Genomic DNA, 14,470 nt, shown 5'->3' with positions numbered 1-14,470 from the left:
AAAGAGAAATAGTAGAAGGAACAGAAGGAGGAACAGAAAATGAAATAGGAATTAGAAAAAGAAGAAGAAGAAGAAGGAGAAGAAGAAGATATGGTAACAAATCTATCAAAGAGACAAGTCCTGAAGAAAATATAGAGGGGTTAATTGGAAATCAATAAGAAGCTAAAATTAATAAAATAAATTCGGGTGGATTCTATTAATAAATAGTCAACTGATGAAAATATTTGAATAAATTAGATGTAAAATTAGAATATATCAAAATATTTTAAATACCCTAGGCGTGGCATTATGCCTAGGCGGCTTTTAGTTGTTAGATTTTATTAGTTAAATTTTAACCTTAAAATAGAAGTTGTAAATTACAAATAAGGGATGGTTTATTAAAGTTCTTTTTATTTTTATTTTGGAATTATATCATGTTTATTTAATTTTAAGTAGATTAGATAGTAATGGAATTAATATTACCACGTCGTACATATTGTATGGCTATAGGCTATAATGGGACAAATTACTATGGTATGCAGATACAATCTAATACTAATAATTGCAAATATATTGAAACTATTGAAAGTAAATTAGAAGAAGCTTTAATTAAATCAAGTATGTTAGTAATTAGGAAAAGTAAGAATGAATATGTTAACTTAAAAGAATTTAATAGCTCAAGTTTTTTAACAAGTATAAATTGGACAAGAGTTGGTAGAACTGATAAGGGAGTACATTCAGTATGTCAGATAGTATCATTTAGAGGAAGTTTAAAAGTATCTGATAATGACTTACAAGAAGAATTAAATATAATAATGAAATATTCTGAGGAGGATTTAAATTCTTTATATAATGAAATTCGAGAATGTAATACAATAAAGAATCCTTTAATCACAAATCCATTATTAAATAATTGTAGTAATAAAAAAAGTATAGAATCGGATAGATCTAAAAAGGAATCTTTAGATATAGTGATAGAAGAAACAATTCAAAATTATTTAGTGAAGAAACTTAATTTAATACTACCACAAACAATACGTATTTTTACTTTAATACGTGTATCTAAAAATTTTGATGCAAGAAAAGATTGTTTTAGACGTCAATATGAATATATTATGCCTGAATATGTTTTATATCCAGTGAAATTTATTAAACAAGATTTGTATGAGAAATTACAAGGGATTGCACAATCTAGAATTATAGAGAATAAAAATAATTTAAAAAGTAAATATAGAAATAAGAGAAATAGAGATGATTTAATAAATGACTATAATTATTGTGAAGATGAAGATATTGATGAAAATAATAATGAAAATGATCAGGATTTAAAAGAGCTCAGAATAAAAAGATATAATCAACATGAATTATTAAGATCTAATAATTATAACCTTGATCATTATCCTTATATAGAGGAAATATGTTTTAATAGAATTGAAGAATATGAATTGAATGAATTAGAATTAGAGAGATTTTCAAAGATTTTGAATCAATATACTGGAACTCATAATTTTCATAATTTCACATCAAGATTAGAATATAATAATGCATCTGCATGGCGTCATATAGATAAGATAAATGTTAATAGATTACCTGTTAAAAATAAATTAAAATTATTGAAAATTACAATAAAAGGCCAGTCATTTTTATTACATCAAATACGTAAGATAATTGCTTTGGCTATTGAAATATATAGAGGGAGTGCTCCACTCTCTTCTATTAATTTATGTTTTGGATCAAGAAAATATTCAATACATCTAGCTCCAAGTCAAGGATTACTTCTTGATAGAGTATATTATGATCATTATAATCAAAGAATTAGTTCATCAGTTAATTTAAATGATGTTAATATACCCTATTTAATATTTGATGATTTAAAGTTACAATATGTAAAATTAATTGAAGAATTTAAAATAAATCAAATATATCCTGTTATTGAAAAATATATTTTAGATGGGAAGTAAGTTTTAAAAAAAAAAAAATATATATTATTGAAAATTCATATTTTTAATTTTTTTTTTTTTAGGTGGAACGAATGGATTGATACTATTAATAGGCATCCTTTTATAATTGACAATTTTGCAATGGATATATAAATATTTAAATAATTTTCTTTTTTTCTTCTTATTTTTGTAAATATTAAATCTCATTTTTAATAAAGAGTTTTCTTCGTAATAATATACTCATATGATGATAATGTATATTCATCCCTTCTGTAACTCTTATTATTTTAGCTTCAAGAATTAGTTCACCATTGTTAGTTTCTTTTAGTTCTCCAATAACTTCAACAGTTTTCCCATCATCAATATCATGTCCAAAGCACTCAAGATCTCTAAAATTCATTTAATATTAGTATTATAACAGATTAATTAAAGTAGGTAGATATTTTAAATATATTGTTAGTGAAGATCTTAACTTCTAATACTAATTTTTCTTTTTCTTTATTTATTTTTATCTAATGAAAGAAGTCTATTTACTCACCTTGTAATATTTACAACGAGTTTATTAAGTTCATATTGTAATACAAAGCTACATTCAGAAATATCTAAATTTGTTACAATACCTGCTACACGAATAACTTTATTAATCCATTGTTTATCAAATACTTCACTTAATATAAGTAATTTGACATATTTATAATCATGAGAATATAGAAAATTATTTGATTTCTCTCTTATACAACTCAATTGTTCCATTTTAAATGGATTATAGATTATATTTATAGACCTAAAGTCTGTACTTTTAGAATATTAATAAGTACATTAAAAACATATGAAGATATATAAAACCGCCTCATAACTAAAATATTGTAAATATATTTCAAATAATTTTTTATGAATAGTATAAATATTATTTAAATCCTTTAGAAGTGAAGATATTAGATATATTTAATATAATTTATTCTAAAAAATTCAGGTTTAAAAAGAAAACAATAAAGAAGAAGTGACAGGAGTATTGTAATTGGAGCTAGGTAATAAAATTACAATGACATTAGAGATATACTTTAATTTAAAATTTGTAAATATGGAATTTTATTTAAGCAAAGTATATAATAATCTCAAATTAATAAATTTAATTTTTAAGTAGCTAAATAACACGTTTATAGCGCCAGTGGGTGATGTGTGCATTTGAAGTCTTGTAGCATGTACCATGTCAGAACAGAATGTCACTTCTGTAAAATATAAATAATAAGTAAAGAAAGTAAGTAATAAAAGATGTCAACTGAAAGTACTGAAATTCATGAATTGCGTGAAGTTTTTGATCTCTTGGATGGTAAAACAGGATTAGATGTAGGCTTTCTAAGAGCAGCTGCAACTTGTATGGATATACCACTAGATAATTCTGTAATTGGACGCTTAAATACATTAGCTGAAGAATCTGGTGGGAAACTAGATTTTGCAGGTTTTGTGACCCTAGTTAATAATGGTCCAGAAGCTAAAGTATTTACAGTGGAAGATGCTGTTAATGTATTCTCTTACCTAGATGTAAAGAAGACAGGAACAATTGACTTGGATGACTTAACTTCTTGTGCAACACACTTAGGATTAACTAAAACAAAGGAGGAATTACAAACTATGCTTACTAATCTGGATAGCGATGGAGACAATGCTCTTTCACCTGATGATATCTTGACAGCCTTGTACCGTTACTCAGAAAGGTGTTAGGAAATCAGCTAGTATATTTAAATATAATTTAAACAGAATAGAGAAATAAATTTCCAATTTACTAGTATTGACAATATATATGATTAGTTAATATATACTTTTTAGAGTTTGTATTACTACTGATATATTTAAATTTCTAATTTATGGATTTTGATGTCTTATACTAGGTTGTTTAAGTCTTGGTGTAATTAAACTTGCAATTTCATGCATATCACGATCTTCTGGTATAGGAGAAAAACTTGTGGGAGATATTTGAGATCTACCAATGGGAGTTGTAATATATGAAGCTGAATCTGAAGTAAAATCTGGATTTGCCGTTGTATTAAATGTAGAACTATCTACTTCCCGGGACACAACCGAATCTCTGACATTATACATCTTTGTTGCAAAAATTCTTGTATCACTACCAGTAATTACACCTGTATGCTTATTTGAATTTAAAACCCTAGAATTAGAATATTTATAATTTACTTGGGGTTTATAATGAGATTCCTGTATACCTTGATCATTCAAATATCCATCATTTCTAATTTGTGTACCTAGTGACCAAGAAAATGAACGTCTAGGTTGTGTTTTACTAAGATAATCATTAAAATTATCATGAATATCAGGTTGATATCTTCTATAGCCTGTATAACTTCTTTGAAATCTCTTATTAGGTGGTACCAGACTACGTGGTATAAGATCTCCAAGCTCATTAGATGAAATTTGTTTTTTCAAAGTATTTATGACATTTTGATTAATTTCAATTTGTTTCTCTGCTTCATTTAATACCTTCCTCAATCTCTCATTTTCCTGTAGCAATTGTTCTTGATGATGTTGAGCATTTTCCAAAGCTTGTCCACTTTCGTTAAAATTATCCTCTAAAGCTTTAAGCCTTGATTCAGTATCTTGATAGATCCTCTTTAAATTAGTATATTGAACTGTCTGTTGTTTATATTTGTTATCAATACTAGTTAAAGATGTCTGAAGACTTGTGATTATATGGTTTCCTTTTTCTATTTCCTTACAAGCTTCTTCTAAAGCCTTTTCTACCTCACCTAATTCATTTTTATTTTCTTCCTTTTCTTGAATTAATTTCTTATAATTATCAGATGTACTATTGTATTCACACCTTAATAATTCTAATTCTCTCTCAGTTCCCTGTTTTTCACTTAATATTTTCTTTTGATATTCTGAAGAATCTTTTATCTTCATTTTTAACTCTTCATTTTCTAATCTTCCTTTTTCAATATATTCTTCCAACTCAAGTTTTGAATGACGTAAAAGTTTACACATATTTTCTAATTCTTTAAATTGTTCTTCTAATTCACGAATTCTAGACTCATTCTGTAGTCTTTCTGTATTCCATTGCATTAATTGTTGTCTTCTATCATTTTCATAAGAATTTCTAATTTGAGTTAGATCACTCTGATAATGTTCAGCTAAGGAATTCATCTCTATATTAAATCTACTAGATAATTCATCTTCACGTTTCCTAGATAATTTTTTACTCTCTTCAAGTCTCTCTTTTAGAATAGAAGCATTATGATGCAGCAGGTGAATTTCAGATTCATATGACTTTATTGTAGACTGTTGACTTTGACAAATCTCACGAAAATAGCACAAATGACGCAATAAATAATCTCTATAAAGAGTTTCACTTGCTGATTCGAATGGTAAAGTTAAATGAATTATCTCCTTGTAATGGTTTGATTCTACAAAATTGACTGAACAGGAATCAATAGACGAAAAACTTTTGGATACTCCAAAACAAGCACTATCCATACTCTCCACATTAAGTATAACCATTAGTGGAATACTCATATTAAAATTATCCAAACGATCCACAGTATACTTATTTGTATCGCTGTTATTTAAACTTCGAATCCCGCTATTGCTTCTTCTAAAATTGCCCACGATATACTTACCATCATCTATACAAAGTTTTGAGCGATTTAATAGATCAACCAACATATTTGGGAATTCATAAAAATCCACTAATAATCGTTGATCTAATTTAATATTCGAAAATCTAATACCTTCATCTAGCTCACAACATAATAAGAAACTGAAATCATCGGATTTTGTTATTTCTATTAATATACGAGAGTGATACATTGATCCCATGTTATTAGAAGTAAAATTCCCTTTATTTTTTGTAAAAATTCTGAAATCTACCAAAGTACTAGGTACTTTTGGTATATCATATCTATTATATTCACTTATATTACCTATTTGGAATTTTTCTGGTTCTCTTGAATTTGGAGTAGATGGGGCTGTACTAGAACATGTTGACCCCATATTCCATCGTATATGTACTGGTACATCATGTACTACCAAACCCTCTATATTACTTTCATTTCCACAACCATTTAAAAAGCTGGAATTTCTACCATATACACTACCAGAGCTATAACCTTGAATCAACTTCTTACCCTCTTCAGAAAAGACAGAGTTCATGTCATCTGGGATTAATTGCAAATAGTCCAGACGAAAATAGCTGGATTAAAAGTAAATTCAAGTATATATTTATCTGTTTGATATGAAGATATATCTTGTAATCTCCTGTTTTTGTATTTTACTTTATATTAACTTTCAGGTTTTTGTTAAATTTTTGCAATCACTCACCGCCTATAATTTTGTGGGGTATTCCTCAGTTCCATATTAATATTCTAAAACCTGTGCAATTTTAAGTTTTAGATCCTATTAATTATATCTTAATATTTATCAATGACTAGTTATCCTCCCCCTTTATATCACTATCAATGGATTTAGCTGAACCTTGGACTACATAGTTATTCTCTTCTGTAGAAGCAACTGTTTCATCAAGACTCTTCTTTAGCGCTATATTATACCTTGCCTTAGATTCTAGTTCAGCTTGTATCTTCATGTGAATTCTATTTTCTGCTATAATTGCTGCAGCACGCCTTGGCCTTGATGAACAGTTACTTGTTTGAGAAGATGATTCTTCAACTCTAGGACGTTTAGTACCTTGCTGTATATTAGAACTATCTGTACAATTGTTTTGAGATTCACCACTATAAACCTCATTATGAGTAGTTGCATTATAAGCTTGTTTTTGTTCATTTATTAATCGGTTTCCAATAACTTTCACCTCTTCATGTTCCTGATAATTTATAGATATATCTAATTGTTCATCATCTTCCCAATCTTGAGGATTAGGCATTAGATTAGGGGAAGTCCATTGTAATGTTCTAACATGAGCTGCAACTGATTTAGCCAAAGGTGATAAATTCAAACCTTTAGTATTATATCCACCTTCTAATACTGATACAATCCTCCCATTGCAACACAAGTTAGCAATGCTAACTAGCTGTTGGGTAATCCATGCAAAATCGTTTTCAGTACAAGCCACAAATCCTTTACCAATAGTGTCTATAAAGTGTGCATCAAATCCAGCTGATATAAAGATAATGTCAGGTCTAAATTGAAGCAACTTTGGTAGAAGTAACTTTTTGATTTTGGAACGATATATATGTGAATTAGTATTTTCAGGTAGTGCAACATTGCAAATATATGGCTGAGTTGAATATTCTTCTGGTCCAGTACCCGGATAGAATGTCCCATCGTATGCATGAATACTAGAGAAAAATATATTGCTTGAATCTGTCTCATCACGCCATATCTTGTAACTTGATATATCTTGTTGAAAGTTTAATTCAATACCTGGGCATGGGTTCAGTCTAGTTTTGATATGTCTATCTTTGGGTACAATATTACGAACAATTTGCTCAGTTCCATTTCCATGGTGTATATCAAAATCAATAATTGCAATACGACCAATTCCATGACTTGCATACATATATCTACAATAAGCAGCCGCTATAGCAATATTATTTAATAAACAAAATCCCTGGGTTCCAGATGGAGAACCATCATCACGACCAACTGATTGAGCAGCTCCCCAAGTACCCATATGATGACCAGGAGGTCTTATAGCACAAAAAGCATTTCTATTTTCACCACGACAAATTGCATCTACAGCATTGATTACAGCACCACTTGCTGCAATAGCTGCCTCCCATGAACCAGGAGAGAGTCCCGTATCTTCATCTAGTATTCCAAATGAGTATGGTCGTTTCTCCCAAATTAGGGCACTTTCTGCAATTTTATGTTGTAACAGTCTAATATAGGCCCAGTCATGAACACGCAAAATATCTGCTAAAAGTGTTGATGTGGTTGATTCTGTCCATTGTAGTGTTGAAAATTCATTACTACGTAAAATACCAACATTTGGAGTGGTTAAAACATCCAACCTTGTGGGATTTTCACGCACTCTGTTTATTATTCTGGCACGTCTAATTGGTAAATCAATCGGTTCTGGTAATGATATATGGTTGTAACAAATGTTTGTAGTAAAAATATGTGTAGATACAAGTCCATCCATTGGGCCATCAACAATATTTGGATCTGTATTGTCAAATTCTGAATCTTCTCCATTTGTTGCTACTTCAACTGAAAGCCCAAATACTTTTGAAAATTCGTCTCCTAATCCCAACTTTTGAGCATGGAATGATAGCAAATCATACTCACTTTCTGAAATAGGATGTTGTTGATACTCTAAATCTGACATTAAAATATAAAAACATCTCCAAGCAGCTTTATCAATGCAACATTTTAGTAAATTAGCAGTGTTAGTTGAAGTTTGTAATGGGTCTGAACCTCCATGAGCTAAAATAACACTTAAAGTATCTGGATCTCTACTTGAAATAGCATAATGGACAGCTTGATTACCTGAATGATCAGCTAATGTAGCTAAAGCTCCATATTCAAGTAGTACTGAAACAATTCTGGAATCTCCAAAGCTGCAGCCTAAGTGAAGTACTGTAGCTCCTGATGAATCAATTGCATTTATATCTAACTGTGTTGTATGAGATGAATTATTATTCTGTAATGTATATGGTAATAATAAACCCAAGCACCTCAAGGAGTCTTCATACCTATCTGCAAATACTGATTTACATAAAGCTAACTGGATTACTGGAATTCCATTATATGGAGTAGTTAAATCAATTGGAATTATACCTCCTTGCTCAGTGGCAAGATCTATTGATTCTGAATCTGTTATATTTTCATCTCCATTATCTTGTACACAGCGAATAGGCTCTTCTGGAATTGGAGGACTCAAGATCATTTCTAATATATCAGGATATGCGTTCAACAGGGCTAAATGTAGTGCTGAGCATCCTAGAGCATCTCTGTCATTTATCATATATCTTAGAGGGCTATGAATATATTCTTTTAAGGTTTCAGTATCACGAGCAATAACAAGTCTTTGAAAAAAACTTGGTTTAGGATTAAAAGTGTGGGTTATTGAATTTTCTACATCTATATCATGATTTGTAGATGTCTGAGATGTAGGGGGTATCACGATATTACTTTCAGACATTGGATATACAAATTCCATAGGATTCTCCTGAGGAACTTCATCATTACTCTCAGTATTAGTTGATTCAGATGTGTCAGATTCAGATGATATTCTACCTCCAGCTTCAGTATTTAATAATGTCTCCGTTTCAATTGGAGAACTAATATCAATTACTTCTGTTGGTATTGCCTCCCCCTTGACTTTAGGTAAGTCCATGCTTGAAGCTAATATTAATAATTTAATGGAGACACCAGCCAGAAATTTATTAGTGGTTTATTTATTTATAAATAATATTTAGTAATCAAAACTAAACAATTTTGTGCAATAAAGTAACCGGTAACACGCTAATATATTTTGTGTCACTAATTTATGACTAGATCATTCTAAAATAGCCCGCAATAATACCGGTAATATGAGATATGTTAGTTTAGTATAGTATAGCGCTAAGTATGACGTGGGGATTGCAATATTTAAGATCTTAAAAGCTAGATTTATGGAATTTTAGTGGGTAAACATAAGTTTGATAAATTAGATAAAACTAGTAATGATGAAGAAAATGAAGCATTAGCATCATATATTGTGTATAAAGGATAAAGGATATAGTTTACAAATACAAGGTTAAAAAGGTAGTCTTTGCTCTTTGGAATAGCCAATTGTGGTCTGCAAGAATCTTGGCAGTATCATTTTAAATTCACCTTAATAGATGGTACCCAATTTATTATATTAGGTATATTGAAAATAACTCGTATAATAGGGCATTATTCAATATATTTTAATAATAGGAAGTATAATGAGTGGAAGTCTGAAGCTATGCTTGTATCTCAAATACAGGTAACAAAAAAATCAAGTACTAATATTCAGAGACAATTAATAAGAACTTTTAAATATAATAAAAGTAATATTGGTAATTTTTTGGCAAATTTAGAATTTGAAAATGTTCCTGATATGGTCTAAATTAGTTTTTGGAGGGAAGTTAAATGAATAGTTTCATTTAAATAGTCAATTTTATAGTATTGTTATAAATGATAAAATATATTAAATAACAATGTACTTAAACTACCAAAAATTCTGTGTATTTATGATATTATTGAGGTCTACTTAAAGATACGAAGAGGAAATATAGTGTATTTCAGATAAGAGAACAGGATTTGAATTTGAAAAGATAAATAATTGCATGAACTTTTTATTAGTATTTTTGAACAAAGCTCTGAAATCTATATTATATTACTCTTCTGAGATTATCCAACTAGGTCAATTGGAGAATATATATTTAGGTATAAATTATTCTAAATTGTATGGAATTAAACATTTGTTGCGTCTTATTTCAAACTTGAAATTTATATTTCCCACATCCTATATAGAAATTATATAATGAATTATATTTCAGATAATACTACTAGTGACTCATGTAACTATGAAAAAATTAATAATGCTAGTGAGAATGTTAGTACTAATTACTACAAGAATAATGCTGTAGGGATCTCTTGCATCGGGTAATTTTGATTATCTAATGACAATAAATCGCAGGAACACAATAGTTTATCTCTATCTAAACTTCATTCTAGAGAAGATTTATTGAGTAATAAGGCTAAACTACTAGATATGAATATACTTCTAAATGTAAAAGAAGATATCGTAACTATTATAAATAATTTCTTGGAGTATCTAACTGAAAATTTGTCCGAACTTTTTGTTGGGAATTATAAGAAGTTGCCAATTACTTGCATATAATATAATACTAATATTAAGTATTTCAACTTTGTGTTTATATCTAAATAGCTCTCTTTATAAAAAATCTTGTTATTATATACATGCACTTTCTAATATATACATTCTTTGAAATAGCACCTAAGGAGTTCTTATTTGTAGTGGAATTGTACCGCCTATATATTTATCAGCTTTTTGGTAACTATTGCTTTAATATATTAGTTTCAACTTGGCTACTTAGGAATAACAATTGGGTACATTAATTATAGCATATATCTGATCCAATATATAGGTTTTTTTTTTTTTTTTTATCTTTGGAGGGCAAGCTTAGTTGAAGTCACTAGAGAGTTCATTTACAAATGACTTTAACTGAAGTTATTTTGGAACCGCATTGCACTGAACACTCAATTAGAGTTGGAAGTGAGACTTTATTCATTCAGGCTTTGGGGGCAGGATGTGAAGTTGGCCGTTCTTGTGTAGTAGTAACATTTAAAGGCCGTTCTGTCATGTTTGACTGTGGGATTCATCCAGCTTTCTCTGGTATTGGTTCCTTACCAGTGTTTGATGCTGTAGATATTAGTTCAATTGACTTATGTCTAGTAACACATTTTCATTTGGATCATTCGGGTGCAATTCCATATTTTGTAAGTAGTACAGATTTTAATGGTCGTATTTTCATGACAGAACCAACAAAGGCTATTTGTAAACTAGTATGGCAGGATTATGCTCGTATGAATCGTTTTTCAACAAATTCTCCTGTTCCTGTTGATTCAGATGAGGCCCCAGTATCCTGTGTAAATTTATATACTGAACCTGATATAGAAAAAGCTATGAAGCGGATTGAAATCATTGACTTTAGACAGCAAGCTGAAATAGATGGAGTAAGAATTTCATGTTATGGAGCTGGACATGTTTTAGGTGCTTGTATGTTTCTTGTTGAGATAGGAGGGGTTAGGATTTTATATACTGGAGATTATAGCCGTGAAGATGATCGTCATGTACCACGTGCAGAGATTCCACCAGTGGATGTACATGTTCTGATATGCGAATCTACTTATGGTACAAGGCTACATGAACCTAGAAAAGATCGTGAAAAACGCTTTTTAGGTTGTGTACAATCTATTTTATCAAGGCAAGGTAAATGTTTACTCCCAGTCTTTGCGATTGGAAGAGCTCAGGAACTATTGCTGATACTAGATGAACATTGGGCTCAGACTTCATGCCTACATAATATCCCAATATATTATGCATCTCCAATGTCTGTGAAGTGTATGAGAGTATTTGAAACATATATAAATCAATGTGGAGACGCAGTTAGAAAACAAGCTGATATGGGTATAAACCCATTTAATTTTCAGTTTGTTAAGACAGTCAACTCCATTTCTGAAATTAAGGATGCTATTTATAGTGAAGGACCTTGTGTAATCATGGCAGCTCCTGGTATGCTCCAAAATGGAACTTCTAGAGATATATTTGAAGTTTGGGCACCAGATAAGCGTAATGGGGTTATTCTAACAGGTTATGCAATACGAGGAACTCCAGCTTATGAGTTGAGGAGGGAACCAGATATTATTCAATTAGGTGATAAGTTAGTTCCTTTAAAAGCAAAGTTTGATCAGATTTCATTTTCTGCTCATTCAGATTTTGCTCAAACTCAGGAGTTTATAAGCAATTTGAAAGTTCCAAATGTTATTTTAGTGCATGGAGAAAGAGGAGAATGCAAAAGGCTTAGAGATAAACTAACTGAACTTCGTCCATCTCTAGCTGTTTTTGCTCCTGAAATTCTTCAAAAAGTATCTTTAACTTTTCCAATACAGCTTAACATAACTGCAGTTGGTAGTATTGCTGATACTATAAAACGAGAACTTAAACAAAATTCAATAGAAGATTCTATAAAAACTCATAAGACAGCAGATATTGAAGATGCTTTAGTCATTGCTCGTCCATTTGAATCTACCTTAATTATTCATCCAAATGAGCTATTTCAAGTATTAGGAACTAAGAGATCTTGTATAAGACATACACTTAAAATAAATATTCCAGGTAACTTACAACTTAGTGGTATTGCCAAAACTTTACAAGGTATTTTTGATGACGTACAATTTGAAGAAAATTTGATAACTGTTCATAAACACTCTATTTCTCTATATAAGGGTGCAGATTTAGATTGTTCAAATTGGGAGCTTCTCATTGAATGGAATTCAAGTTTAATTAACGATCTAGTTGCTGATTCAATTTCATTTATAATTGTTGACCTTATTGGAACAAATCCCACAAATGAGGTCATACAACATGTTCCAGATGATCTTCAGGAATTGCCAGAACAAAGACTAGCCACTTATGATGAAAATAGATTTTATAAAATCCTCAAGGAATATCTTTCCTCTAATTTTGGGCCTTGTATCCCTGGGAAAGCTCCTCAACATCAAAATAAACTTGAGCATGAACAAAAGGAACATCATCAAGATTTCTATTTTTATGCACATAAACATGGTAATGAATTTAATGATGAGCAGTCACGCTCTATTGCAGTCACAGTACTGTTTAAAGATAGACAAGTTTTAACTTATCCAGTAGATCAACAGATTCAGGAATCAGTCATTAAAGTTATGCATAGAGTAGAAGAGACAATTCTTCCATTAAAGTGGAGTCCGAATAATTAATAAGTGCATTGTATTTCTTAGACTTGTCATTTAGGAATTATATAAAGATTTATAATAGATACCTATAATTTGTAAATCTATGAAACTAACCTTGTCTACTTAACTTAACACCTTTAAATGTATCTAGTTTTATTGTACCTTTTTCAACAGCTCTCTTATATTCTCTCCAATTCCCAACTCGCTCATCCATAGAGGCACTCCAAAGTTTTCTTTGTATGCACCTTCGCTTTTCTTCATTGTGTATTTCTTCTAACCTTTGTCGTTCAAATTGTTCATTAGCAGCTTTGCATCTCTCACTATATTCTCTTTTCTCTTCATATTCTTTCAAGATTTTTTCACACATATCTATGATCTCCTTTTGAAGTTCATTTGTACTTTTGGACTGTTCTTCCATTTCTATTTCTTCTCTACTTATTAACCCCTTCCGCTGTTTTTTCCTCATTAATTTCATTTGTTTCTTTCTTTCTCTCAAGACTATTTCTTCGGCTTGCTTCCATACTTGCTTATATTTTAAACGACTTTCTGACTTCTGCAATTCTTCATAGCCTCTATTCAGTATATCAAAGGCTTCTCTTGCAGATTTGTGAGAGCATTTATCAGGGTGGATAAGTAGTGACAATTTACGGTATTGACGTCTAATAGCCTCATAAGAGCTATTTACTGGTAATTTCAAGATTTCAAAACTATTCACAAATACTCGAGAAGTTAATCTTAATATCTCCTCATCAGCACTGCCTAGGGAGTCAGTATTAATTAAAACTTTACTTGTATCTAAGTATTTAGAGTCGCCGTTAACCTGAAATTCTCCGTTCTGTATATATTTTGAAATTTCGTCTATTTTTTTAAAGCCATTTCTATTCACTTTTTGGTAAGGTTTATTTTCTTCATCAATTTCTTTAATGAATAGCGAAAAAAGTTCATCAGAATCTGTTTCTAATTGAGTATCCTTTGAACTAGCCAAATTTATACCTTCCAAGTGTATACCTTCAGAGTTATCATCTTCTTTAGAACCCATAAATGTGGGTTGAAGCCTTCAAGTATTTACAAGTTTTAAGCCTGTAACACCTCCTCTTAAAATCCTAGGGCGC

The 14,470-nt window shown here is 30.2% G+C and overlaps 8 protein-coding genes and 1 pseudogene across 8 annotated transcripts in view, besides 11 other annotated features; 5 read left to right on the top strand and 4 right to left on the bottom strand.

The window, feature by feature from the left end:
* CMU_024450 (uncharacterized protein) overlaps nucleotides 1-158 on the top strand; it is a gene marked incomplete at both ends in the record, with an annotated part of 1,476 nt that extends 1,318 nt beyond the window's left edge. Inside the window, one exon of the mRNA XM_002139752.1 lies at nucleotides 1-158. This exon is cut by the window's left edge and continues 4 nt beyond it. Within this exon, the coding sequence (XP_002139788.1) occupies nucleotides 1-158 (158 nt within the window).
* Nucleotides 54-89: a microsatellite.
* Nucleotides 159-446: 288 nt separating the features above from the next.
* On the top strand, nucleotides 447-1,940 carry CMU_024440 (tRNA pseudouridine synthase family protein; the record flags this gene model as incomplete). The annotated part of the gene is made up of 1 exon (XM_002139751.1): nucleotides 447-1,940. The coding sequence occupies one exon, from the start codon at nucleotides 447-449 to the stop codon at nucleotides 1,938-1,940; it is 1,494 nt and encodes a 497-aa protein (XP_002139787.1).
* Nucleotides 1,183-1,297: a sequence feature (T-rich).
* Nucleotides 1,573-1,610: a sequence feature (AT_rich).
* Nucleotide 1,941: 1 nt separating the features above from the next.
* Nucleotides 1,942-2,001: a sequence feature (AT_rich).
* A 63-nt stretch (nucleotides 2,002-2,064) lies between these two features.
* Nucleotides 2,065-2,136: a sequence feature (AT_rich).
* CMU_024430 (uncharacterized protein) lies at nucleotides 2,116-2,672 on the bottom strand (the record flags this gene model as incomplete). The annotated part of the gene is made up of 2 exons (XM_002139750.1): nucleotides 2,116-2,308; nucleotides 2,458-2,672. 2 exons carry the CDS (start codon nucleotides 2,670-2,672, stop codon nucleotides 2,116-2,118), a joined length of 408 nt encoding a protein of 135 aa, XP_002139786.1.
* A 104-nt stretch (nucleotides 2,673-2,776) lies between these two features.
* Nucleotides 2,777-2,836: a sequence feature (AT_rich).
* Nucleotides 2,837-2,858: 22 nt separating this feature from the next.
* Nucleotides 2,859-2,889: a sequence feature (AT_rich).
* A 90-nt stretch (nucleotides 2,890-2,979) lies between these two features.
* Nucleotides 2,980-3,059: a sequence feature (AT_rich).
* Nucleotides 3,060-3,191: 132 nt separating this feature from the next.
* Nucleotides 3,192-3,641, top strand: CMU_024420 (EF hand family protein; the record flags this gene model as incomplete). The annotated part of the gene is made up of 1 exon (XM_002139749.1): nucleotides 3,192-3,641. One exon carries the CDS (start codon nucleotides 3,192-3,194, stop codon nucleotides 3,639-3,641), a length of 450 nt encoding a protein of 149 aa, XP_002139785.1.
* A 12-nt stretch (nucleotides 3,642-3,653) lies between these two features.
* Nucleotides 3,654-3,674: a sequence feature (AT_rich).
* A 108-nt stretch (nucleotides 3,675-3,782) lies between these two features.
* CMU_024410 (uncharacterized protein) lies at nucleotides 3,783-6,083 on the bottom strand (the record flags this gene model as incomplete). The annotated part of the gene is made up of 1 exon (XM_002139748.1): nucleotides 3,783-6,083. One exon carries the CDS (start codon nucleotides 6,081-6,083, stop codon nucleotides 3,783-3,785), a length of 2,301 nt encoding a protein of 766 aa, XP_002139784.1.
* Nucleotides 6,084-6,357: 274 nt separating this feature from the next.
* CMU_024400 (histone deacetylase) lies at nucleotides 6,358-9,228 on the bottom strand (the record flags this gene model as incomplete). The annotated part of the gene is made up of 1 exon (XM_002139747.1): nucleotides 6,358-9,228. One exon carries the CDS (start codon nucleotides 9,226-9,228, stop codon nucleotides 6,358-6,360), a length of 2,871 nt encoding a protein of 956 aa, XP_002139783.1.
* A 56-nt stretch (nucleotides 9,229-9,284) lies between these two features.
* Nucleotides 9,285-9,309: a sequence feature (AT_rich).
* Nucleotides 9,310-9,550: 241 nt separating this feature from the next.
* CMU_024390 lies at nucleotides 9,551-10,743 on the top strand (annotated as a pseudogene).
* Nucleotides 10,014-10,055: a sequence feature (AT_rich).
* A 335-nt stretch (nucleotides 10,744-11,078) lies between the features above and the next one.
* On the top strand, nucleotides 11,079-13,382 carry CMU_024380 (cleavage and polyadenylation specificity factor subunit 3, putative; the record flags this gene model as incomplete). Its single annotated transcript, XM_002139746.1, has 1 exon — nucleotides 11,079-13,382. The coding sequence occupies one exon, from the start codon at nucleotides 11,079-11,081 to the stop codon at nucleotides 13,380-13,382; it is 2,304 nt and encodes a 767-aa protein (XP_002139782.1).
* Nucleotides 13,383-13,467: 85 nt separating this feature from the next.
* On the bottom strand, nucleotides 13,468-14,397 carry CMU_024370 (DnaJ domain-containing protein; the record flags this gene model as incomplete). Its single annotated transcript, XM_002139745.1, has 1 exon — nucleotides 13,468-14,397. The coding sequence occupies one exon, from the start codon at nucleotides 14,395-14,397 to the stop codon at nucleotides 13,468-13,470; it is 930 nt and encodes a 309-aa protein (XP_002139781.1).
* Nucleotides 14,398-14,470: the final 73 nt, after the last annotated feature.

This window comes from Cryptosporidium muris, genomic scaffold, assembly GCF_000006515.1.
Source record: "Cryptosporidium muris RN66 scf_1106632353999 genomic scaffold, whole genome shotgun sequence".
NCBI lineage: Eukaryota > Apicomplexa > Conoidasida > Eucoccidiorida > Cryptosporidiidae > Cryptosporidium > Cryptosporidium muris.
This window is presented reverse-complemented; position numbering and strand designations above follow the sequence as displayed.